Raw genomic sequence first — 24135 nt, 5'->3', positions numbered from 1 at the left:
TTTTTTAGTATTATATTTTCCCCGCTGCACTCTCACTCACTGTTTGGTTATTAATGTTCTGTCTCATTGAAACACATGACACAACCACACAGCTGCAGAATTCTGACTCTGAAAGTCCCATAACACTTAAATACACTGCACACTTGTTACAAACTACGGTGGATTCTTTAGTCTAAATTCGCTGGAACAGGTTTGGTTTAATGGGATGCTATTTAAGTGAGAAATACCTCTGTAAAAGGACAGGTCCGAGCAGGTGGAGCTAAATGCCAGTAATCATCTGAACTGAAACTACTTACTAAATGTTCGGTGTCGTTAAATCTTATCATCAATATATGAGAATGCATTGGCATGTTGAAATGTAGCCTATAAACCACCTTTTTGAAAAAAAAGTTCACATTCAAAGTATTTACACAATATAATATACAATATGGTCCCAGTTTTCTTATTGTACCACACAGTGTACATAGTAAATTATAATAACTGGTTAAATTGAGTGTCCTGTGGGTCACTTGCATCACATCACATGTTCTGCTTGTTACAACGTTACAACATTTTGTGAAATATTAAAGCCTCAATATTTTTTTTATGGATGAAATATGACATTTGAAACGTCTGGTGCATCATCTTTTAATTTATGTCAGTTATGACATCATATTCATACCTGTATAGTGTGTCTATATATAAATCTTGGCATCCTTACCTTCCTTATTTAAAAAAAGAATAGCCTAAATTCTTGGCAGCCCATGTGGCTTTCATGGTGGTGAACCAGTTTTCAACAATAGAAACATATACAGTAGGCTTGGCATCTCTCTCTAGAAAAACAAGGTTAGGTTTAGTAATGCACAGTAGAGAACATACAGTATACTCAACTACTGTACTTTCAGATACTTGAGTATTTCCATTTCATGCAACTTACTACATATTCTTCTACCCCACTTCATTCTTGAGGCAAATATTGTACTTTCTACTTCACTACATTTATTTGACAGCTTCAGTTACTTTACAGATGATTATTCATGTTCAATTTAAATCAACCAATGAATTATGATGTATTATTATAGATTAAGCTACAGAGCAATATATGAAGTTATTCAAATTAGCTCCACATTTACCAGCAGCAAAAATAAAGTTATGAAACCATTAGTGCTTCAATAATTTGATTCTGAAATGGGTCATTCTAAAGCTACTTTTACTTTGGGTAGAAATATATTTCAACGCTAATACCTTACCTACTTCTTCTTAAGTAAGACTTGGGATGCAGGACTTTTACATGTAACAGTAGTATTTTTACACAGTAGTGTAATTCCTAGTATTCCTAAATGGAATATAGGAATAAATATACATTATATTGCAGACAGGACATTATCACCCAATAGGCTATATTCCAATGTCCCTCCACAGTCCATTTAAACAGAAGCAGGCCTGCCTATTAACTAAGATAGAATAGAAATACTTTATTGATCCCAAGCTGGGATAATGCAGTGTGCAGCATTACACACAGACACATCAAAACATGGGCATTTATACGTTTCATTAGTAGCTTTACAAAAGTGACCTTGATGAGAGAAAGCGGTGAGTGGCTCAGGTGGTGGTTTACATTAAAGATGGAAATAAGGAAGACTCTCGAGGTAGCCTAGATTTTTGAGCATGTCATCTTGTTGCGGTCTCGGATGTGTTGACTGCATTGACATTAATTTGGACAACCAGCATCTCCTAGAGTTTACGGCGAGTTGATAGGTAAGTTTGAGTAGGGCCAAGGGTAGCCCAGGCTAATTCAACGGTTTAAGGGCGCACTCACACTGTCCTTCCGCACCAGGCCAAAACCGTTTTTTCAGCTAAAGCCTAGTGCATTTGAACAGTGTGAGTGCACCCGCTCTGCGCATAACTGCGGACAGCGGGCCGTCCACGGCCTGCCTGAGAGAGGTGGGCTTTTGTAGAGCCCGTTTGCACATGTACGAGCACGAGCATGCACACGTGTACGAGCACGAGCACGAGGCCTACGGCGGTTCTGACGTCCTTTATGTGCGCCTGTTCGAAAATTGAAAAAAGAAGACCATGCGCGGACATTTAACAACAACAACAACAATGGCGGCGAAAGGTTCACGTTGGTGTGATGCAGAGGTGGAGTGTTTACTGCAGATTTTGGTCGGATGAAAATATTAAAAAAAACAGTCGACAAGACGCACAAAAACTCCGAGGTCTATGGAAAGATTTGTAAACAAAGCGACGCATCGCGATGACGTCAATCAATGCGTGTGACGTGTTACGGCGTGATGGCGTATGGACAGCAAGAAGCATTTGCGCGAGGCCCAGGCAGTGTGAGTACAAACGCCTGGGGCGCGGGGGGAGGGGGGAGAGGGAGGGGGGACAAGTACCCTAAAGCCCGGGGCGCGGTGCGGAAGGACAGTGTGAGTGCGCCCTAAGTGTCCTTTTGATCATTTTTGTAAACACAGGTAAATAAGAGGTAGAGGTAAGACGTTAGAATTCCGTTTTACACCATTAAATATACTCAAAAAATTATACCATTGTTTATATTTGTAGGTTAAGAAGTTTGATGGAAAAAAATCTGTCCAACTGGTGACGCTATTCCATTAGCCATCTTGATGAGCCCTTTACCTCGGGCCTGCTCCTCAACCAGATGCTACATTTCTCAACAAGGGAGGAACAGCATGTGTGCTTCCAGCTTCATTTTTTTTACTTACTGAAACCATGTTAAATAAAATATCATAGAGTGTCATGGTGGTGTAAAATCCTAGCAGAGTAGTTTTGGAAATACTTTTAAAACGTCTCTGGACTGGGACTTTTACTTTCATGTGGATGATGAAATGCAGATGACGTAATGATCCGAGAGAAAAAAAGAGACGCAACCGGCAAAGCTACTTTCAGTTTCTCCCGATTAGACCTACCAGGAGAAATTCCCAACCAACCCGTGTGTGCATCCGGTCTGCAGTGATTCGCCCGACCAAGCCATTTCAATGAGTGGGAGGCGTTTTGCTTTTTTGAGTGCCTGATTCCAACTCACCCATCTGTGCGTCGGAAATGCCGTAGGTGACCCTCCCACTGGGGGAGGAAACATTGTGCGGTGTCACTAGTTTGCTGCTCCTATTTTCTCAGCAGAAGCGCTCCGAGGATCCACAACAACAGCTCTGCAGAGAGCGACACATTTCCTGAGAAATGCAAAGGTAGGGAGGCAAACGTCCTCATCTCTTTCTCTCCCTTTAATTCTAAGGATGTTGTCCATGTGTTCCTTTATTTTGTTTTGAGTGTAGGCCTATTACTTGTATTGTAAAGAAGCCTAGACTGTAAAACATAGTGAGTGCATTTATTCAAATGCGTCTGTAGAATGTGCTGAATAAGTACAGTACATGTTGCTGACTATTGCTGGGAAAGACCATGTAGAGGATTACAGGTTTGTGTGGGTGTTTTATTTCTTTTTTAACTGTCTGTATAAGAACAGAAAAAAACGAGATGACTGTGTGTGTGTGTGTGTGTGTGTGTGTATGTCTGTGTGTGTGTGTGTGTGTGTGTGTCTATTTCCTCTCTCTGCTCTTGTGAAATGTTTTATTAAAGAACAACACTGATCTGTGGTGTTTTCCCCTCAGCCTTCCTAAGCCTCAGTTTGCCAGCTGGCTCATAGAGCAGGTGGAGACGGGCCAGTACACCGGCCTGCACTATGTAGGCCAGGGCCAAAACAAGTTCAGAGTCCCCTGGAAGCACAACTCCAGGAAGGACTGCAATGATGAGGACAGTAAAATATTCCGGGTAGGTTCAAAGGCATCTAACTTTGATGGTGTTGATGGCTTTGTTGACAAAACTATGGAAATACTGTATGTATTTTATATGTACAATATTGTGACACGAACACTCATCATAGGCAGTTTCTAAAGAAAAACTCATTCAGGATGTGTGTGTGTCGTGTGTGACTGGGTCAATTATAGAATGCCAACCCCAGTGTGGTGGCACTTCCTCTTCCGTTGAGTCAAAGTAAAGGCACCGTAACAATACCACAGTGTGAATGGTTGTCAAAGATACAATACATGTAAAAAGACAATAATGAAACTTTTCCTTAAGAAAACAATGGAAGTAACTGCAGGATTTTCTCATTGTGAAGAACTTGTAAACTGGAGAGGGCTTTCTCATGTGTAATAAATGGTAAATCTTCATTTTTGATGGCAGGACATACATAGGGGTTGTATATGGAGTCTATTTGAATGAATAAATGAATTTATTTATTTCGATATATATCAAGCTTACATAAACTGAAAGGGTGTAGGTTGAAGCCCAGGCTTATATACCCCTAACCCTTTTACCTTAAAAATGAATACAAAATACAAAAGGATCAGATCACAGACATTTCAAACTAATCAGTACACTTAAATTTCTGATCACAACAAAATAAAGAATAGTGCACAGTGCATAACCCAAAATAGTACAAAAACATTAAACTTAACTCAACAGAAAGCCGACTAGAGTACAGCATCATTTAATATTTTCAGGACAATTATTCCAGATGTTAACCCCTCTAACAGAAAGTTAGAGGGGTTAACAGTTACAGTTGTTTGAGTCTTTCTCAAATATTAGTGGTCTTCTCAGGTTATAACTGGAAGCCTTCATTTTAAACAGATTCTGGATATGTTGAGGAAGAAGTTTACTTTTTGCTTTGAGTCTATTTCAACATCCCTTTGTGGTTTCACAGGCTTGGGCAGTAGCAAGTGGAAAAATCTACGAGTTCCCCAACGACAAGGCCAGGTGGAAAACCAACTTCCGATGCGCCCTGAACAACCTCTCTGTGCGCTTCAAGATGATTAAAGATAATTCCAGGAATCCTGAGAATTCTGACGACCCTCATAAGATCTACGAAATTATCAACAACGGGTGTAAGATGATATTCACTTAATCCAAGCCTTCTACTCCCACTGTTTTGAGTTTGAATGCAAATGAATGTGCGTCTGTTTGTTTATCTGCAGACAACTATGAAAGTCCTCCAACGCAACACTCCCAGGAGGATTTGGATATGGTCCAAGATATCTACAGCTCCCCTGTAGAGTACTTCCCCTCAGGAAATGAGGTGCAGTGTTGCCTAGAGTGCACTTTCACCGAGCTGTTTATTGGTTTAACATGGCAAATATTTTATTTTTTCCATGTGATGCTTATTAAACACTACCCCCCCCCCCCCCCCCCCCTCTCCAAACAGCATAATCTGCTTAACAATTTAATGGCCTTGGATCTTCGCAACCAGCCTTCAGGTACAGTGTGTTTTTAAAATAAATTTACCATATACTGTAAGTCATAAACGAATATCCTCTTCACCTGCTTCTGATTTTATAATCAAGGTTTAATGTTTAATGTAGTTTAATCTGCTTTTTATTGTCTTCAATAGAGGAGCAACTGTGGGCGGAGGACTGTAGTCAGCACAATCCAGCTGTTACTGGAAGCTGTATGGTAGCAGCCCAGAACCACCCACAGCTTTTGCCAGCTCAGCCTTCATACTATGAGGGTACGTTCATTAAAATGAAAATCAAATTCCTTTATATAAATTATTTCCAATTGATTATCTGTAAAGGTGGGATCATGCTGTTTGTCTTTGTTGTCGTTTTTATAGGAAATCCTCCAGCAGTTCTCGGTTCACCTCCGCAGCCAACTATTTATGACCTGGAGATCTCCATCCACTACAGGAAAAGAGAAATGCTAAAGACCACGTTGACCACTGCCCTTCTCCAGCTCCACTACCAGCAGGAGGCCCCTGAGCTCAATGCTCATCCTCTCTGCTTCCCCTCCACTGAAACTCTGCTGGACCACAAACAGGTATGACCACATCTGCTGCCACTTTTATGGCACTTAAAGAAAAATCCTCCATAAACTACTGAAAAAGACACCTGTCAACAGTTTCCTGTTATCAGACACTTTCCTCAGCCATCTTTGTGAAATGTATTTCCTGCAGTTAAGAGTTGTTGTTTTTTTTTTTAAATGACAGAACCAACGGAATGATCCACTCATACCAACATCGCACCTTAGCGCTACTAGTGGTCAGAAACTCCACAGGTTACCTTATTTTTAAGAAAGGCTCACATCCCTGCCATATGACGTGTTCATTTGAGCAATAAGCAGAGGAATGAGGTTCGAAAAAAAAAAAATTGTAAATCTAAAAAAACCCTTTCACTTTGCAAGAGAGCTGTAAAAATGTTTGGAGTTTGCTCCTCCACAAAGAACTAGAATCAGCTTGAATTCAGAGATTAGATTTTTGTGTTAGTGCAAGAGCTTCTTTAGAGACTTAACACATTACAGGAGGAAGAAATATGAAATATTAAAGGGTGGATTTTTCCCTAAAGTTTATAAACACTATACTTCTGTACAACCTCAATGTGCCAACATTTTTTTTTCTTTTGTGAAAGCTTTTCTAATCACAACCTTCTTTACACCAGGTGGAGTACACCAACCGCATCCTTAACAGCATCCAGAGAGGCCTATTCCTGGAGGTACGTGACACTGGTATCTATGCCTGTAGGCAGGACAAGTGCCATGTGTATGCCAGCACCAGGGATCCCAGTGTGGAGGACCCAGACCCAAGCAAGCTGCTTCAGAACACCATGGTGGAGCTCCTCAACTTTGAGAAGTATGTTAATGGTAGGTGTTGGTCCCCTTTTAGTACTTATTATTAGTACTATCACTGTTGCATTTTACGTGAAGTCAGCAGTTTACAGTGTGAAATGAATGGTTATGTTTCAGAACTTAAACAGTTTAAAGAGAACAACGGTGGCTCTCCCGACTACACCATCAACATGTGCTTTGGAGAGAAGTTTCCTGATGGAAAACCTTTGCAGAAGAAGCTCATCGTAGTCAGGGTAACCCTCTTTCCTATTTTTCCTGAGCTTCAACACAAAGACACATACTGTATGAGATCGGCTCCTTTCAGGTGTGCAGTTTTAAGTGCTGTAAAATGTCACTCTGTCCCTCTAGGTTGTGCCTCTGATCTGTCGACACTTTCATGAGATGGCTCAGATGGAGGGGGCTTCATCTCTTCACAGCGCCAACGTTAGCCTACAGATTTCACACAACAGCCTCTATGATCTTATAAGCTCCGTCTTTGGTCTGCCGATAGTTGAAGAGGCAGCACGGGTTGCTGTCCCTCTTCTACCTCACGTATGAAATTGTGTCTCTCACTAAGGGGGAACTATTTTAACTAACTGTGGGACCACCCCCTGCTCTCAAGCTTTGCTATATAGTCAAACTGGTGACCTGTTGAATGTGTTAGCATAGATGAAGCAGTAAGACAGAATTTGCTATTGCATAATGTGCCTCTAATGATCAACTGTAACTCCACCGCTCTTCCTTTGCATTATCTCCAGTTAACACAACATTTTTATCACTACAGAAGTTAAAATATACCCCTCCACTATTGGACTGTGACATTACTTCCCTTAAAGTACTGTAAATGTCAAATCACCTTTTAATGAAACGTATAGTTCAATCGATATGAAAGTTGTTCTCAAATGATGCTTAACATGATGGAAAATGTAACATGTAACATTTTTGCTTTTTGATCCCATATGAGCTTGTACAATGCGTGTGGTTTTTTTTTCTGTATGTTATTTTTATGTGTCATACAGCCATTCACTTCAATATACATCCATGTTGTGGTGAATTGTTTTGCACTTTGAACGTTACTCACTTTATTTTGGATACTCTGCTGGTCATTGTGTACTTTTCTACTGTATATTTCAAATAAAATGGTTAAACTTGAATGAGGTGTTAGTTCATTACCACTGTGCTACAATGTAAATACTTGTCGTAATATATAGAGATTGTAAAATAGAACAATTAAGAACAACTTTACGGTATAATCAACTGCTTTCTCAAAGCCAAGTATTATTCCTGAGAAAAATGAAGCTTTGGAAACTGCAAGCCATCCTTGTTTATTTTTTTATTAAAACGTTGTCCCTGAACAGAAAATACAATTGACTAAGGAGAGGCTGCTTTCAGTCTACAGTGGCTCAGTTTGAAATTCAACACCAAGACATAAGGTAACAGGCAGAAGAAAGTGCCATCGTTATGATTCTCATTCAAGCCCAAAAAATCAGGTTATCAAGTAATTGAATTAAATTGACACAAAACCCTATTTACCACAGTGATTTATTCTCCATTCTGTTCCCTTAGAAACACCTGACATGTCTGATCAAGTAAATGTGGGGAAAAAAGTTAAATACATTCAGATAAAGATGAGCACCTGTTTTTTTGTAGACTCTTTCAGACTCTTTTTAAAGCTACATTAAAAAAGGGACAAAACAGCAAAGCAAATCATCACCCACCTGCTCAGTCGTTGCATTTGGCAAACAAACTACTATAGACAACAAAAATGGGGATAGGCAGAATTAAGTTTCTCATCAACATTTCTGTTAAAGGAGCTGTACTCAACACGTTAATATAACAGCAAACAAATATCTGCTTTGTAAAGATATAATGGAGTCATGGTGTCCTGAGCAGAGAATGATCTCCCTCTCCCATCTGTGTGTTGGAATCAATCTGGGCCGTGCGTGCATGTGGCCGTGAAGAAACATTTGTATTTCACATATTGGGGGGACGTCTGAGGGAGCCATGTAAAGGCAATCCCAGCCCACTGTCTTTTTCAGTATTTTGAGTACAGCTTCTTTAAATAAAGCAATGCAGAGTCATAAAGAATACTATTTAGAGTGAGGTTTACATTAACAAAGTAGTCATAATTAATATAATTCTTTAAAGTTTTCCAACTAAAAGGCATGTGTTTACTTCTATCATACTTGAAAATGCAGTGACTTATGAGATGTTTCATTGTTTTTATTATATATGGACTTTAAATTGATCTCACAAAACCATGATATTATGCCATAATTCAGCCTAAAACTTATTAATAAACAAATACAAAAAAACTGTAGTTCAAAATGTCAGTGGACATGAGAGCACCAGGTAAGATAGTGACAAAATATAGACATTGACATTCTTGCCTGTTTAACCCCTTTCACCCGCACATAAAATCTATACTACGTTCTATATTGTGAAGAGCAGCAGTCTCCATTGTTTCAAACAGAATGTCCAAATACAAATGTAATCTCTTTTATTGAGGGGAAATTGTGCATTTTTATTCATTTTCTTTTTTCCTAGTTTGGCAGAAAAACAAAAAAAGATTCCCTGGTCTTCTACATTTCAGTGATCAGTTGAAAAATGGATAACGCTGAGATGGAAAGCCTAAAAAGAAGAGGCTGTTGAGAGAAGTGACCCAATTATTCATTTCAAACTGCTGAGCCAGAAATCACCTGTAGTACGCTGGACTAGATGTAGCTCATTGGACATGGATATTAGAGATGTGGAAGACATTTAGCAGAGGCTTTTTTTAAAATACAGAACATCAACCAAACAACTCTATAATCTAGAACCATTTATGTCAGTCATGCCCAACAGGCAACACAGATTAAAGAAACATACATGGATATATCAAATCTATATTATTTACAACAAAATCTAAAATGGTTTAATGACTCTACTGATAAATATTCTACAAATATTGCATAAGAGTGTTGTTCCTTAATGTGACAAACTTGTTAAATATGCATACACTGCATACTTGTATACCACTTCTTAACCAACAAAAAGGTATGCCACTGATAAATACCCCTTCACTCCCACAAAACCAAAACAGCCATATGAAACTCAAAGCCCACGCTGCATCCTCCCGGTGACATGCCTGTGGAGGAAGCTACCTGATTTATCACTCAATGGGAGGATCTGTTAGATTTGCCTCTTCAAGGCACAACCTCAAGGTCTCTCCATTAAGTTTCTGAGCTGTATTACATAAAGAGATCTCTGACCGTCCAAGCACAGAACATCAACAAAAAGAACATTTGTCCTCAAAATTCAAGGAATTCAAATTCAAGATATAAAGCTCAACATTATAGAAAACGTTCCAACTTGAAGCTTTGAGCAAATCTTAGTTAACCGTTTAGATTAGATTTGTCAGAGAGTTTGAGATAACACCCAGGGGTAGGACACAAAGTAAAACGAGTGTTTGCAATGGGTGTGGCTCTCCTTGCCTGTAATCACGCCTCTTCACGGGCTATCGGAGGCTTTTGTGGTCTCAGCCTCCTGCGACTGCCCTGAGTCCTCTCCTTTCTTGTGTTTTCTAGCGTGTTTGTATTTGTCCACGTATGCCTTGACCAGATTGCCCACCTTCACTGGGTTGATCTCCCCACTCTTGCTGTGGCACACCTGATGACCAGGAATACAAATTAATTACATATACATTCTCATGAAACACTCATTCAATCTGTTTCATTACTATAGGGCTTTAGGTTGCTGGTCTGTACCAAACTTTCGGTATCTTGGCAAAGTTTTGAACCCACCTTCTGGACTGCTTTGCGTAGAATCTCTTTGTATTCATCCTTGTTGATATCTCTCTTCTGGTAGAAAGGCTTGATGGCGAGCTTAACCTCTTCTATAGCTCTCTCCTGCATGTGCAGCTTCTTCAAATACTGATGAACAAATGACAAATGTCATGATTTAGTGTCCACAAATATTCTCTCAACGTAGAAGAAGGAGTTAGAATATTAAATATAAACCAGAGACAACATGAGGTTCCTTAAGATATTCAGGTCAAAGCCAGATTCACCTGGTCTTTCCTCACCAAATCCCCATCCTCTGCCTCTCCTTGTACACAGTCAGATCTAGAGGAGGTAGAGGGGCGACTGACAGCTCCTGTGATGTCCTGTGAAAGTCAAGGGAGATATGGATCATGAGTAAATGATTAGACTTAAAGATTACCCAAGGGTAAACTAAGAGATTGATTAAGTAACTTAAAAGTTTAACAGTCCAAAACTTTATAGAGACTTCCATTTTACATGTACAAGGACTTAGCTGGCAATAAGTTATCACATCAAATGTGTAGACAGTTATTATTTTCAGAGGGTGCATTTTACTTTTGTTTTGTCTGAAAATGCTTCAGTTTCAGTTTCTATCACGTGACTTTACCCTGACAATACGCTTGCTATTTCAAGACAAACACTGCCACCCTCTGGCAATTTAATCATATCAAACGCTTGGTGTCCAAAAATACCAGTTGCTGGAAATATTAACTCTCGAGTAACAAGTGATTCGGTCCCACCTGATTGACTGTCTGGACTGTTGAAGAAGGTTTACGAGCCCCTTCCTGCTTCAGCTTCAATTTATATAGAGCCAGCTCTATGCAAGAAAGAATACAGAAAACATTTAGCTCTGAGCCAGATACAAAATATATATTTTGGCCTCTGCTTGCAACACAAAATATCAAGGATGTAAGAAAAAAAGGTAATTGTGTGTGAATTTTGATCTAGAATCACAATGTGCATCTAACTCTTGTTATTTACAGCTATGTCAGCAGCAAACAAAAACCAGTATGGTGTAATCCAGCAGCGACACTTACTGCTTGCGGACTTTTCTGGTTGAGGCCCCTCAGGCTCCTGTATATTCCAGGTAACCCTCTTGACTTGAGTCTTGGATTTCACTCCCACTACAGTCGACAACTGTTCATTCTTCCCCTCCTCTACTCCCTTCTCTTGTTTGATGGATACACCACTTTCATCTGAACGTTCAGACTTCACATTGTCCAGGTTGTCTAACATAATATCCACATTAAAGTCATCATCGGAGTCTGAGGGTTGATGAACTTCCTGCTTTACAGGGACAGTCAACCCTAGAGTGTCTGATTGTTCCCTGGAGGCCATTAACTCTGTGCGAGACTGAGAGACAGTGTCCTGGAGACTATCTGCTGTAGTAGGTGTGGTGAGAGCAGTAATCGAGGTGACAGGGGGTGAGTGGCGTAATTCTGGGGAGCCTGGCTCGGATTTAGCTATGGAGACTTCAAAAGTCTCAGTCTTGATTTCAAAAGACTCAGTCTTGAAGGGATCTTCTTTGTTTCCCTCCGCATCTATGCTTTTGCCTTCCATTAAAGCATCATTATCAGTTTCTTCTTTCTTAACTAGTTTAGTAATAGAATAATCTTCAAACATATCAAGAGATTGTTGTTTTTCTTTTTTAATTTCTCTTTCAACCTTCAGCTCTTTTGCAATTTCTGCTTTTGTGACCTGGTCGTCTGCCCTGAGGTCTTCACCTGTCTTTATAACTTTATCAGTATAGTGGGGCGTCTTCTGTTTATTGATTGTGGGAACTTTTTCCTCTTTGACGGAGCTTCGAGTGATATCCTTCTCATTTTTCTTGTCCTGTAACCGTTTTGTGTCTTTAGAGGATGAACCACAAGACCCTGAAGTTTTCTGAGAACTTATGTTTGATGATCCCTCTTCTTTCCTTTTCTCTCTTGAGCTGGATCGAGACCTGTGTCTCCTCTTGTCTATGGGCCGTGATTCCACCTTGTCTCTGGAGGAGAGAGAAGACTGCTGCAGTCGGGTGGGGTCTTTCCTCCTTTCCCTGGATCTGGACCGGGATTTTGAACGAGACCGACCGCGTTTATGGTCCTTTGATCTAGATCTGGATCTGGACCTGGAGCGTGATTTTGACTGTGACTTTGAGTGAGACCGACCATGTCTGTTGCCCTTTGACACCAGTCTTCTATCACAGTCTCTGCCATCATTTCTCCCCTTGTTCCTTCCTTTAGGCCTTATCCTCCTTAAAAGCTCTTTGCTGCTAGAGGAGGAGCCAGACCTAAAATTAGACATGACAGACAAAATCGTTAACTGAATGTTAAAATCATGGTTACTAAATAGTTGATACGAGGAATATTGAACAAAATATTACATAATTACCTAGATCGCCTCCTGTCTCTGGATCGTGACCGTGACCGCTGTCTCTTTCTACGAGTCCTATCAGGGGAATTGGACTGAGAGCTTTCGGAACTGGAGTGTGTCCTCCTCCTCTCTCTGGACCTTGAAAGCCCAGAACTCTTTTCTCTATCCTTCTCCTTTCCTTTATGCCGGCCTTCCTGGCCTGAGGCATGATGGTCTCCTCTCCTGCCTCTGTCTGTCTCTGGACTGCTAGAGCCTCTCTCCTTCGAAGCTTGGAGAGTCTTCTTCTTATGGCCCAAATCTCTTGACTTGGGAGAGGATTTGGAATCAAAGTTGGTTTCTGGCTTTTGTTTCTTCTTAGTGGGAACAAAGCTAGATGCTGATGAATCGTTCTTACGGTCACGGGGAGCACTGCTGGGAGTTCCAACACTCTGTCCACTCTCCTCTTCTAGAGTCTCTCTCTCAGTCTTTAAAAGAGCCAGGCTGCGTTGAACGGGTGGTGTTGTGTCTGCTGTCTCCGACTCTGAGGTTTCTACACTGTGACAAAAACTTTCAGGTTCCCCTGCATCATCAAACCCTGGTTCTTTCTTAACTTTAGTGTCAAGTAATGGTGTTTGTTTCTTAGCGTCTATTAATCTAGATTCTTTTTCTACCTTGACATATTCCTCTGGGAATCTGACCTCCGGTGATGTGATTTCCTGAACACTGGCTCTCCTCGGTTCTTCCTGTGAGACCTCAATCTCTTCCATTTCCGTTTTCACAGGAACCCAATCCTGCTTGTTTGGCACTAAAGCCTTCTTGTTTTCTGAACTAGGAGCCTTCCCCTCACGTGCGGCATGTCTGGAGCTACCATACAGGTTTGTGCTCTCAGCTTCATTATCTGAGCTGCTACTCTCTGACAGAGTGGGATTAAAGGGATCGTAGATATTATTACTCTCTTGTTTCTTATTGACCAGCATACGTGATGCCAGGAGCATCTGTTTATCCCTGTGCAGCTGTCTCTTTTTTGCTGCATCTTCCTTTTCTCTTCTAGGTGGCTGCGTACTGCCTCCAGCAGAAGAGGAAGGCAAGCTGCTTTGTCGCCTTGACTGCCAGGAGTTCCCACTGGAGTTAATGCGGAAGCTCACTGCTGATGAAGACGAGGAAGAAGACGAGGGATAATGTGGCTGTGAGCTAGCGGAGGAGGAGGAGGAAGAGGAGAATGAGTTGGAAAAGGCTGAGGACGGGCCGGCTCTGTCAGGCCTCTGCCTCTGGGCCTGACTGTCAGACCTGCCCTTTTGCTGGTCTACACTTTGCTGCCTTCCCTTGTCCCCAGCAAGGCTGTTCATGCATGTTTCTGGCATGCCGTAACCATTACTACTACTGGTAGAATTACTAGCACTTCCCCTTCTATTGCTGCCACTGCTGCCACCTTGACTGATGCCATCATTTGTGATAACACTTGTCTCTCTTTTTATTTTTGGTATCCTCGGAAGCACCGACACGTCTACCCACATGGGCTTTGTAGGTGCTTTTTTAGTTTGAGATTGAGAGGAGGCCATTCCCTTGCTCTTGGAGTTGGAGTCTAGGGTTGGATGGGTGGATAAGGAGGGGCTGGGGGATTCAACTCCATTGGTTCTCCGGTGACCAAGATGGTGCGTGGGTCTGATTGGAGGAGGTGGCTGCAAACTTGGATGACCTCGGGGTGGAACATCAGAAGGGGAAGATGGTTGGATGTGGCTGGCTGAGGAGGGCATGTATGGAAGTAAACGGGATGAGCTCTGAGAGAAAGGTCTGGTCATGGAGCTATGGGAGGATCCTGGTAAATCTCCATTGTGGTGGAGGGAGGGAGACCTTTCTCCTTGGTTGGGTGACATCACCGGGCTGATCTGGGCACTTACGTCTCCTGAGCTACAGCTATGGCTGCAACCTGGGTTTAATTCAGATGGCATCACTGTAACACAATAAATGTACAAATGAGGGGCTGCCGGTGGCTGAGTGGTTAGAGCATTCGCCCCATGTAAAGAGGCTAATGATCCTCGAGGCAGCGGGTTCGACTCTGACCTACGGCCCTTTGCTGTATGTCTCCCCCTCTCTCTCTCACCTCATTTCCTGCCTGTCCTATATAATGAAAGGAATGGAAAACTGCCAAAAAATGTTTAAAAAAAATAATAAATGTACAAATGATTAGCATATATAAAGAGTTGAGTAACTAAATTATTTTGCTGTGCTTGGCAGATAACACTGACTTCAGAAAATGGGAAATGGTGACAGCAGCAGGCTCAGTCAGAATCAGCTGAGAATGGGTGAGGAATAACTCACTGCCCATGTGGGGAAACACATGCACCACTGCTGGCCACTTATCACCAGATTGAAGATAGTGTGAAGTTTGATATTCACCAACTGGATGTGGATTTTTCATAAAGCAGTCAGGTTAAATTTATTTAGGTTGTGTTGTATTCAACAGCTGGACTTGATGTATAGCTATATTATCAATAGCATCATGAGAGGTAAGAAATTGCCAGATCTTTTACCACACACACTTACTTGGCTTTGTAGCTTTAAGGGAACCATCTCGATTAATAACAATATCTGAGCTGTCCATCAAAAGGACGCTCTGTCCCGATAGAATACTGCCCAAGAGGTCGGGTACAGGAGCTGCCTCTACAACACCTCCTGATTGGGGCATATCCATACCTCTCCTGGAACAGCAAAACAAACCTTTCATTAGATCATCCATATTTCTTTAATATCCACTGAGCAAGATAACACATATCACAAAGACATTGGGATGGTTGTTTATCATTTCTGTGTTTGTAATCTGCCCATAATTTTCAATTCTTAGCAAAACTGAAAAAAACAAATACAATCGAAAGCCAAATATTGTCTATCATGTCATGCACGTGCTCCCCATTTACATTTTTTTTTTCTTTTAACTTTCTACCTGCCAGCATTAGCCAATTTCTGGGTCATTATAACTTCAATTGGGGACAATTAAAACCACTGTATTCTTATACCATGTTGTAGTAAATCCTTGGTCATGTAATGGACTGGTAACCAGAAACATGTTACTCAATTACCTAACCTAACATACACATCATGGTAAAAAGGGGATGTTACCTGGAAAGGCTTGCAGTGACTGGTCGAGCTACAGGCTGGTGAGAGCGAAGAGCAGAGCTAGAGATTCCTCGTCGCTTGGCCTCCAACAGCGATGTCATGCGGGCCTGCTGCTCCTCCTCCTCACTGGTCAAATAAATACCGTAAAGTAGCTTAGTAATTAACATTTTATGCTCAGATACTTACTTTTATTGCAAAAAACAATTTGTATCACACATCCATGCTGTATAGCATCAAAGCATGCTCACATTATGCGGAAAGAATTTCAGTGTATAGGTAATATGCACAAGTTATCTTACCGATCCACAAATGGATCCAGGTCAAATGGATCTCCATAAATAGAGAGGGATGCAGCTCCTATGTCAGATCGCATGTTGCTTAGCGTATTCTCTGATGGCCGATATACTGTGGGAAGCGAAGAGCTCTTCTTGTCCTTTACAATTCCTAGATTATTAGCAATACGGCCTCGAGGAGTGACTGTCTTTTTCAACACCTAGTGGGAAAAATACAGGTATAGATTTTATCTTGAGAGAAAAGCATCTTATGACTACAAGACAAATAATACAAAGTAAATATTTATGATTCATATCAATTCATTATTAGAATATAAATTAATTATTTGTGGCTCAAATTCATTGTTAGATACATCTTATGCAACTTTTACAACCAATCATTTAAATGTCATGACTGATGTTTATGACACACTCACCAGCTTTTTTCTGGATTTTGTCCTCCTCCTCACTCTCCGCTTCCTCCTCTTCACTCCTGTACTTGCTACTTGACCAGTTTTACCTTTAGCAGAAGATGTCTTCTTGCTTCTGACCTTTCTGTGCTTTCCTGTTCAATCAAAAAAGTCACTCCTAATCACAAACACATCAGGATATCCTTCTCATAGCTATCTCTTGTTTTTCCTTTGACTAGATATGTTCGGGTGTGTGCTTGTGATTATGTTAACCTCCTGTGTTGAATTTGTATGTGTGTGCTTACTTACGGGTCTTGCGCCTGCGGCTAGGTGGGACACGAGATGTGAAGTTCCGTATATACACAGCCGTGTTGAGTCCAGCCACCACAGCATTAATAGTCTCATCCAGCCAAGTGGACTGAATCATATACGTGGGAGCCAACTAATAAGAAAAAAATTGCCTTACTCCATTGGTTCACTTCAACAAATCACTGTTTCCTAAGTGCATGCACTGCTCGTTAACACAAGCACTTCAATCACAAATCACACAATAAAAAAAAATACATGCCATCATTTCTCAGTAACACTCGAGTAACGTAAATTTACCCAAACCTGCGACTAATTGAGTCAGAAATGTTGCTGAGTAAATCTAATCTACACGATAAGACATTTCTGCAAGATCCAGCCTGCCTAAATTAGAAAGTAAGCCAAGACTGAAGCGTCACGCCTCATGCCAAACCTGTGATGTGCGTGCCGTGCGTGCCGTGCGTGCCTGTGTGATGCGATGCCGGTTGACATTAGCTCGAACCCTCTCGCTCTGCTGAGTTCGGGCGATAGCTCTGGTGGGACCTGCAGCACCGAACTGGGAGCGACTGGTGGCAGAATAGGCAGTAGAAGGTAGGCTCTCTGTATCACTTACTTCTTCAGCTGGACGTCCTGGGTCAAAAAGAGTTAAATGTCTGACTTTTAAAAAGATGCTAATGAGTGCAAACTAATCTTAAAACATGGCCACTTGTAATACAATGAAGTGAGTTAAAGGCAAATATGTAGATTTGTAAGAGTCAAAAAAATGAGGAGCAAATCCACAAAGAAAAAATATAAATCAAAACAAAACAAAAACCATGGTAACATTTTCAAATTACATCAACTTAGTGAAATGAGTAAAATACTGTATATGAGCTGAAGGAACATTCAGAGTCCTGTCTGTACTCGATTACCAAGTCCAAAATATTGTTGAGCAAGTAGAAATTTAGGCAAATAACGTAAAGGCTTACTGGATTGACGGTTGTTAGCTTCACACTCAGGGCAGAACCACTCCTCCACAGGAACAGAGTCAAGAGGTGGTGTGAGACACTCCATGTGATACCTATGGCACATAAAGGCTTACAGTTTTGTATCTGATGATTTAAGGCTGTAATAAAGGCAAAAAATTTCTTTCAACACACTAACAGGGTTCCTACACATTTTCCATTTCAAAATTCCATACTTTTCAAGACTCAAATTTCCAGATTTCTGAGGATTTTTCAGTCAGCATTAAACATCTGAATAACAATTGTTAGATGTTCATATGTAAATAAATGCTTTTAAAATCCAACTTTTAAGACGCATATTAAATTCTGACTGTGTATGCAATTATGTTGCCAAGTAATTAGAGACATTTTTACCAACGTATTGTAGGTCATAGTGCCAATACAGTCAAGTGAATGAACAAACCGAGACATGTTCAATGCACAGCATTTTATTCAAGCTAAATGCCAAAAGAGTAAAATGAATAACTGTGTACGTAAAAGAACACATAAGTCTTTTCTTGGCTATCAGAAACATACAGTATTTGTAAATAAATAGAAGTAAAATAAATCATGAATAAAATGTATGGAAAAAAAATCAATAAATGAGAATCGCAGTCACATGGTGAACGGTAACCATGGTAACCCAACACCATTCTACAGCCAGCTTGATTAGTTTCATATCATCTACAGGTCGGCTATGTTGTGTTAGTAAACTTGTTTTGATTTGTACATATTAATATATTTCATTTTAGAAAGTGAGATTAATAGTCTGGAAACTAAACAAACATTTTTCCAAACTCTTTTCCCTTTTTTCATACTGATCCAGACCTGGAAAATTCTCCAATTAAATTCCACACTTTTCCATACTCCGTAGGAACCCTGCACTGAGAAAGATTATTTCAAACATAAACATCCATCTCACCCTGCATCACAGCCATCGCAGAGCAAGAGGCGGTCCTCACGGTCACTACCCCCACACACCTCACAGCTGGTCTGTTCCAGGTCCAAATCTACTGTTTCCTCGACCCCTTCCTTCACAGGCTTTTGTACTGTGATCTGAATGAAGGAGACATCACGAAAATGCCACATAATAAAATTTAGTCCACACAACATAAATGTATATAGAGTAAACTGGGTTAATAAATGTTCCGGAAGTAATTCTACAGAAAACTACCACACTCACCATTTTCTTCACTTTGCCTCCGAAACATTTTCTTAGGTATATGCTGTTGAAGGCAATGCGGTCTACAGGACAGGAGTTTGCATTCTAACCAGCAGAGAACAAAAACGTAGGAAATTAGCCATTCATTTTCCTCTACTACTGATGCTTTTTAGAGCATATACAGATGATCAGAGGATATAGCATGCTCTCTAAGAAAGTGCTTTGTGTTCACACAACATGAAGTCGGACCCACCTTTGCCCATGCAAGGATGCAGTCGAGACAGAAGTAGTGCTCACAGTTCTCTGGTGTGGCAACAGGCTGGCTGCTGAATGAGTTCAGACAGATGGGACACTTCTCTGCATCCTCATCCGAGCTCATTACTGTGAGGTCAGTAGAGGTCGTCCCAAAAGCTCCATCCTTGGCTTTAGCATCTCCCTCCTCTTCCTCATCTGACCAAAGTGGGTGGAACTCTAATGAGTGAATATACTATACATACTATATTTATGCAGGATAGTGCAGAATAACAAAAAGTAAAAGGCAAATCATTTTAAACTCATTTCATGCCATACGTGTGTAGTGCAGGGCAGAAGCTTATATTAACTCTTTCAACTCTACAGGATAACTAAGACTTCTTAAATGATAAAAAAAAGTCCAGTTTTATGTAGGTTGGATTCGAGCATTTAAAAGTGACAGACTACAGCATTTTTTTTGTAATTAAACAAACCTCAAATCAGATAAGTTGAGCAAAGAATGATTCTACGATAATCTTGTAAAGTCAGTCACTATTACCATCCTCTTCATTCCCTTCTTCTTCTTCTTCTTCCTCATCCCCCTCCTCTTCCTCCTCCTCCTCTCCATTTAGGTGATCCTCCTCTTCTCCCTCACCACTGTCAGATTCTCCTTCCTCAGACTCCGCTTCAACACTGTCTGAGTCATCTATGAGGAACACAAATGCATGAGGCGTTACAAGCTTTTAGGTATGTTTTGTACTATACTCTCATTGAGGAGAATGCAAATTGCTGAAAAAAAATTACTCATTCATTCGTCAGCTTATGATCTTATAATCATAGATCATAAACATATTAAACAGGCTACCTGAGATGGCCCACAACGCCGGTCTTTTCCCTTTGCTGTGGGATGCGCTGCGGTTGATCAGCTCATCTTGGCTGTCATCTTCATCCATGGTTGACCATCAGAAAAACCGCTGAACAATATCTCTGACAGCTTTTCTCTAAAGGAGTCGTTAGAGGATAGACCAGAATTGCAGATGGCGTTTGAATAACAAAATCTCCAGAATTTTATTGTACACAAGTTGAAACAATGACACAATTGATTCGACAGACTGAATAACTGAGTGTGGTGGTGGCATGTGAGCCTCGATGATGTAAACCAATCTACTCACTGAGGACAGGACATGAATGAAAGGTATTCAACCAACTTTATGTAATGACATGGTGATATGTTTGCCTCCTTAAGCAGATAGGGATATTGATGATCAAGCAGGTGCTCTTGGTCCATATGTGATGTAGCAATGACTAACGTCACCGTGAACAGAGCAAGACTGTCTTAACTAACCACAGTGACATTTTGGACGTCGCGAATCTTTCAAAACCTACAATACAGCAGATTTAAATAAACCGAAGTTGTTCTTTTACTTGTTTTGTTTGCAGACAAACTGTAAAAGCTTGACTTACATTAGCTTTGCTGGCTAACAGCAGCCTGCAGTCTATGTTGCGGCTACATTTGTAAACAAAGAAGGAAGCTCGGCACCAAACAGAGTGTTTCGTCTACGCCTCAGGTCAAATATGCACGCACCGTATATGTCCATATATAGATTCAATGTGTATGCACTGACAATACTATGGGACTAGCCTGTTATGCTGTTCTAGATGAACAAATGACGCTAGTAACATTAGCTTCAGTGTAGCGTGTTAGCTAGCCTCAGCAGAGCTACATTTAGCCAACGTCAAATAACGAGACACGCTTCTTCAGACTCTGCACTGAAACACACACACACACACACAGTCAGCGAGGGAATTAACAAAAATTCCTCCTTTAATCCTATTGACTGCAATGTCATATTCGAATATTTAGTAGTTGTTTCAAACCTACCCTATTCAGTAGTGTGAGGTATTTTTTGAAGTACTATCAAGTCCCCACGATTGTTGACTGACACCACCGGCTGGCGAGAGACGGAAAAGGCAGAGTGCACTCAGGCAGCCATGACTCTTAAAGTGACAGTACTCCTTTATTTACTTGTATCAGTTAACATGCATAGGCGTGTATAATATTAATATTAATATTAATATTAATATACTACCAATATCCATCTCTGCTCAAGGAATAACAAACACATCACCTTGTCATTCCAAAATGTAATTAATAATATAACTATAGAATAAAAAGGCCAGACTTGCCTTTTCTGAGGAGCATGTTGTGTGGACAGAGAACTGCTCCAGAGGGACTTCAATGATGAGAGTATGTTCAATTTATTTGTGTCTGATGGGAAACATTGTGACCAGCGTAGGACTGGGAAAAGACTGAATCCAAAGTGTTTAAAGAAGTGTCATGGTTTGGGGGATATTTTCTGCAGCAGGAGTTGGGCCTCTAGTACAGCTACATGGCAGGGTGAATGCAAAGGTTTGTGTGAACCTCCTTCAGCAACATGCAAAACCTCCACTGCACATGTCTCCCAATCAGCTGCAATTTTCATGCAAGAAAAGGCTCCCTGTCACACTGCAAAACTGGTTAAGCAGTTTTTTGAAGCTAAGAATATTGAAACAATGAAATGTCCAGAACTAAACCCCATAGAGAATCTCTGGAAAATCCTTGGCAACAAAGTAATGTGTAAGAAACCCACTACAGTTACTGAACTGTGGAAGAGACTGAAGAAGAACGGACCAAGATCAAAGCAGACCAGTGTGAGAAACTAGTGATGTCCTGTGGGCGCAGATGTGCTGAAGTCATTCAAAGCTGTGGCCTCTACACTTCCTTTTTTTTTTTAATCCTATAGCCTGAAGAAAACACTGTTTTAATCTTCTCTTCTGACACAATGGTTACTGTTCTCCAATTTTGATCACTGTTTTTTTTTCTCAAAATAAAGGTTTTTGTTTATTCTCTCATTTTTATCACACACACACACACACACACTCTCACACACACGCATGCACACACACACACACCCACACATACACACACACACACACACTGATGACCAGTCCATTCTGTTTATTTATCACTTTTTGTTTTTTACTGTCACTTTACCTTTTTTATTCTCTTTTTACAGTTTTTAACTGTTAATTGTTTTTTGCTGTGTGCATAGGCTTTTATTAGATCTTGTATTTTGCATTTGTTGTTGATGCTTTTGATATTTGCACTATCCTCTTTTGCTGCTGTATCCCCCACTGTGGGACTAATAAAGGATTTTAAAAAAAATCTTAACTTGTTTCATCTTATTCATGTCTATTAGATCATGTCTAATTGAGGTATTCAAACACACGGTCTAGCACGAGATAGAAACACGAACTAATCAAATGTTTTGTGGTGCTATTGTTTTTAGTTAGGTCAATATTTTCTATACTAAAATTATATATTTTTTCTAGCTGATTAACATTTCAACTTTATAGTGAATATAGGCCAAATATGATATGGTCGGAAAAATACTGAAGGAAATTACTGAAGTTTGAATAAAGTGCCCTCTGAGACGCATGTGATCGTGAATATTAATGTGCTAATGAGGCTATTTATGACATGACAATATTTCACATTCAGTACCAATCATAACATCAAAACACAACCAAAAATCTCAGTAGGTTCACAAGGGAATAACACTTATTCCCTTGTAACAGGCACCTGTCACAAGCCACAAGCAGCCACACAGTAAACACAGGGTCACTATCGCCCCCTGGTGGTAACTGACTAAATTGGCCAAAAAAACAGCTGTTACATAATCAAATGTAATCCTGATTTGTTACTTTATGTCATGGGGTTATGTGTATCCTGGCTGAGAATAATCTGACAGGGCTTTGTCAGTCTATAAACTAATCAGAAGAAATCTATATAAAGCCTCCCTTAACTCTTAAAGTTTGATAATATCCAAGACACAAAGAAAGAACATCATGTTCCAGCTGACAGATTCAAATAAAAAGGGGGGTGGTGTGGAGGGACAATTCAATAAGGTGATTTTTGTTCATGGTGCAGCGTCTTTTATGATTAATCTTAATGAAAATTGTTAATAATAATAATAATATATACATGGTGTTGCTATTTACTATGATAAGGTTGCAAACTGCAATTATATAATCGAGAATTGCATGCTTCTGAATTGATGGTTTTCCATATGATGTTGAAATTTAAAGGGTAAACACACTCAAACCCAAATTGTAGTTTTACAACTTGACACTCTACAATGTATTAATATTGCCCTGGAGTCCTAAACTCTCACTTCGTTAATAATAGAGTGTGCATCATCATCATCATCATCATCATCATCGCCCAACTCTTCCTCCTCCACCTCCTCGCCGTCATCATCAGATCAGCCTGTCATGCTGCATCCTTGGTACGTGCACAGCCACACTCTGCTCATGGCAACACTGTACACAAGTGAGCCGAGTGCAACCACTTCACACTGTAGGGGTAGGGGCGTCCCTGGCCCGCCAAACCGCCTTAACGCACCCTTATCTCACCTCCAGCAGCGGCCGTCGCATCACGCAACGTCTATTTAAAGGTCAACACATTTATGTCGCGTTAATGTTTGCAAAAAAAATGGGCCAGGAAGGGAAGCAGTTAACAAGTGAATGGTTTATCCCTAATGTACGACGTGCAGAACTGAACGCGCCGCACCCCAACTATAACTCTCGTAGTCAACTGAACGTGCTGACCTCACAAAACCCACCTCAAACACATTTTGATTGGTCAATAAGCCATAATGGGCGGGGCCTTAGACTTCAATTTGGCATCCCATTGGTTGCGCACCATGTCAGTTCGTTTGAAATTTGCATAACCAGGTCGGGTTGCAGATGCAGGGGAGTGGGCAGGGTAGGGGTAGTACAAGTGAACTGAACTTCTGCGTCGGTGTAAGCTACTATATCTATAAAATGCACCTAACTTTCACCATGCACAGGGATTTATTTTAGAGGAAAAAAACACAAGGATAGTTGGAGTGA

General features: G+C 40.6%; 2 protein-coding genes across 3 annotated transcripts; one reads left to right on the top strand and one right to left on the bottom strand.

Annotated features, from left to right (window-relative positions):
* Positions 1–3083: 3083 nt before the first annotated feature.
* Positions 3084–7680, top strand: irf7 (interferon regulatory factor 7). Its single transcript, XM_083917378.1, has 10 exons — positions 3084–3182; positions 3603–3762; positions 4697–4877; positions 4968–5068; positions 5195–5246; positions 5381–5497; positions 5603–5805; positions 6423–6624; positions 6727–6842; positions 6958–7680. Exons 1-10 carry the CDS (start codon positions 3175–3177, stop codon positions 7144–7146), a joined length of 1329 nt encoding a protein of 442 aa, XP_083773504.1. The 5' UTR covers positions 3084–3174; the 3' UTR covers positions 7147–7680.
* Positions 7681–8046: 366 nt separating this feature from the next.
* On the bottom strand, positions 8047–21162 carry phrf1 (PHD and ring finger domains 1). Of its 2 annotated transcripts, none has more exons than XM_083916581.1 (19): positions 21083–21162; positions 20066–20201; positions 19760–19906; positions 19223–19419; positions 18991–19074; positions 18730–18863; positions 17793–17884; positions 17258–17454; positions 16828–16960; positions 16546–16673; positions 16136–16329; positions 15840–15962; positions 15267–15421; positions 12762–14673; positions 11426–12660; positions 11129–11205; positions 10637–10732; positions 10371–10499; positions 8047–10236 (listed from the first exon to the last, which is right to left on the bottom strand). In XM_083916581.1, the coding sequence occupies exons 2-19, from the start codon at positions 20151–20153 to the stop codon at positions 10078–10080; spliced, it is 5280 nt and encodes a 1759-aa protein (XP_083772707.1). In that variant the 5' UTR covers positions 20154–20201; positions 21083–21162; the 3' UTR covers positions 8047–10077. The 2 variants fall into 2 exon arrangements, with proteins under 2 accessions (XP_083772707.1, XP_083772708.1); XM_083916582.1 differs by having other exon boundaries at positions 10652–10732.
* Positions 21163–24135: the final 2973 nt, after the last annotated feature.

This window comes from Echiichthys vipera, assembly GCF_963691815.1.
Source record: "Echiichthys vipera genome assembly, chromosome: 7".
Classification (NCBI taxonomy): Eukaryota; Metazoa; Chordata; class Actinopteri; order Perciformes; family Trachinidae; genus Echiichthys; species Echiichthys vipera.
This window is presented reverse-complemented; position numbering and strand designations above follow the sequence as displayed.

What these genes read in the sequence shown, in the direction of transcription:
- phrf1 (XM_083916581.1), bottom strand. Translation starts at nt 20,153, where the DNA reads ATGGATGAAGATGACAGCCAAGATGAGCTGATCAACCGCAGCGCATCC. An exon ending in AGAAGGGAATGAAGAGGATG is followed by an intron (nt 19,420 to 19,759) that starts GTAATAGTGACT and finishes CACTTTGGTCAG; the next exon opens with ATGAGGAAGAGGAGGGAGAT. An exon ending in ACCAGAAAAGTCCGCAAGCA is followed by an intron (nt 11,206 to 11,425) that starts GTAAGTGTCGCT and finishes TTTCTTGCATAG; the next exon opens with AGCTGGCTCTATATAAATTG.
- irf7 (XM_083917378.1), top strand. An exon ending in TCTTCGCAACCAGCCTTCAG is followed by an intron (nt 5,247 to 5,380) that starts GTACAGTGTGTT and finishes TGTCTTCAATAG; the next exon opens with AGGAGCAACTGTGGGCGGAG. An exon ending in AGAAGCTCATCGTAGTCAGG is followed by an intron (nt 6,843 to 6,957) that starts GTAACCCTCTTT and finishes CTGTCCCTCTAG; the next exon opens with GTTGTGCCTCTGATCTGTCG.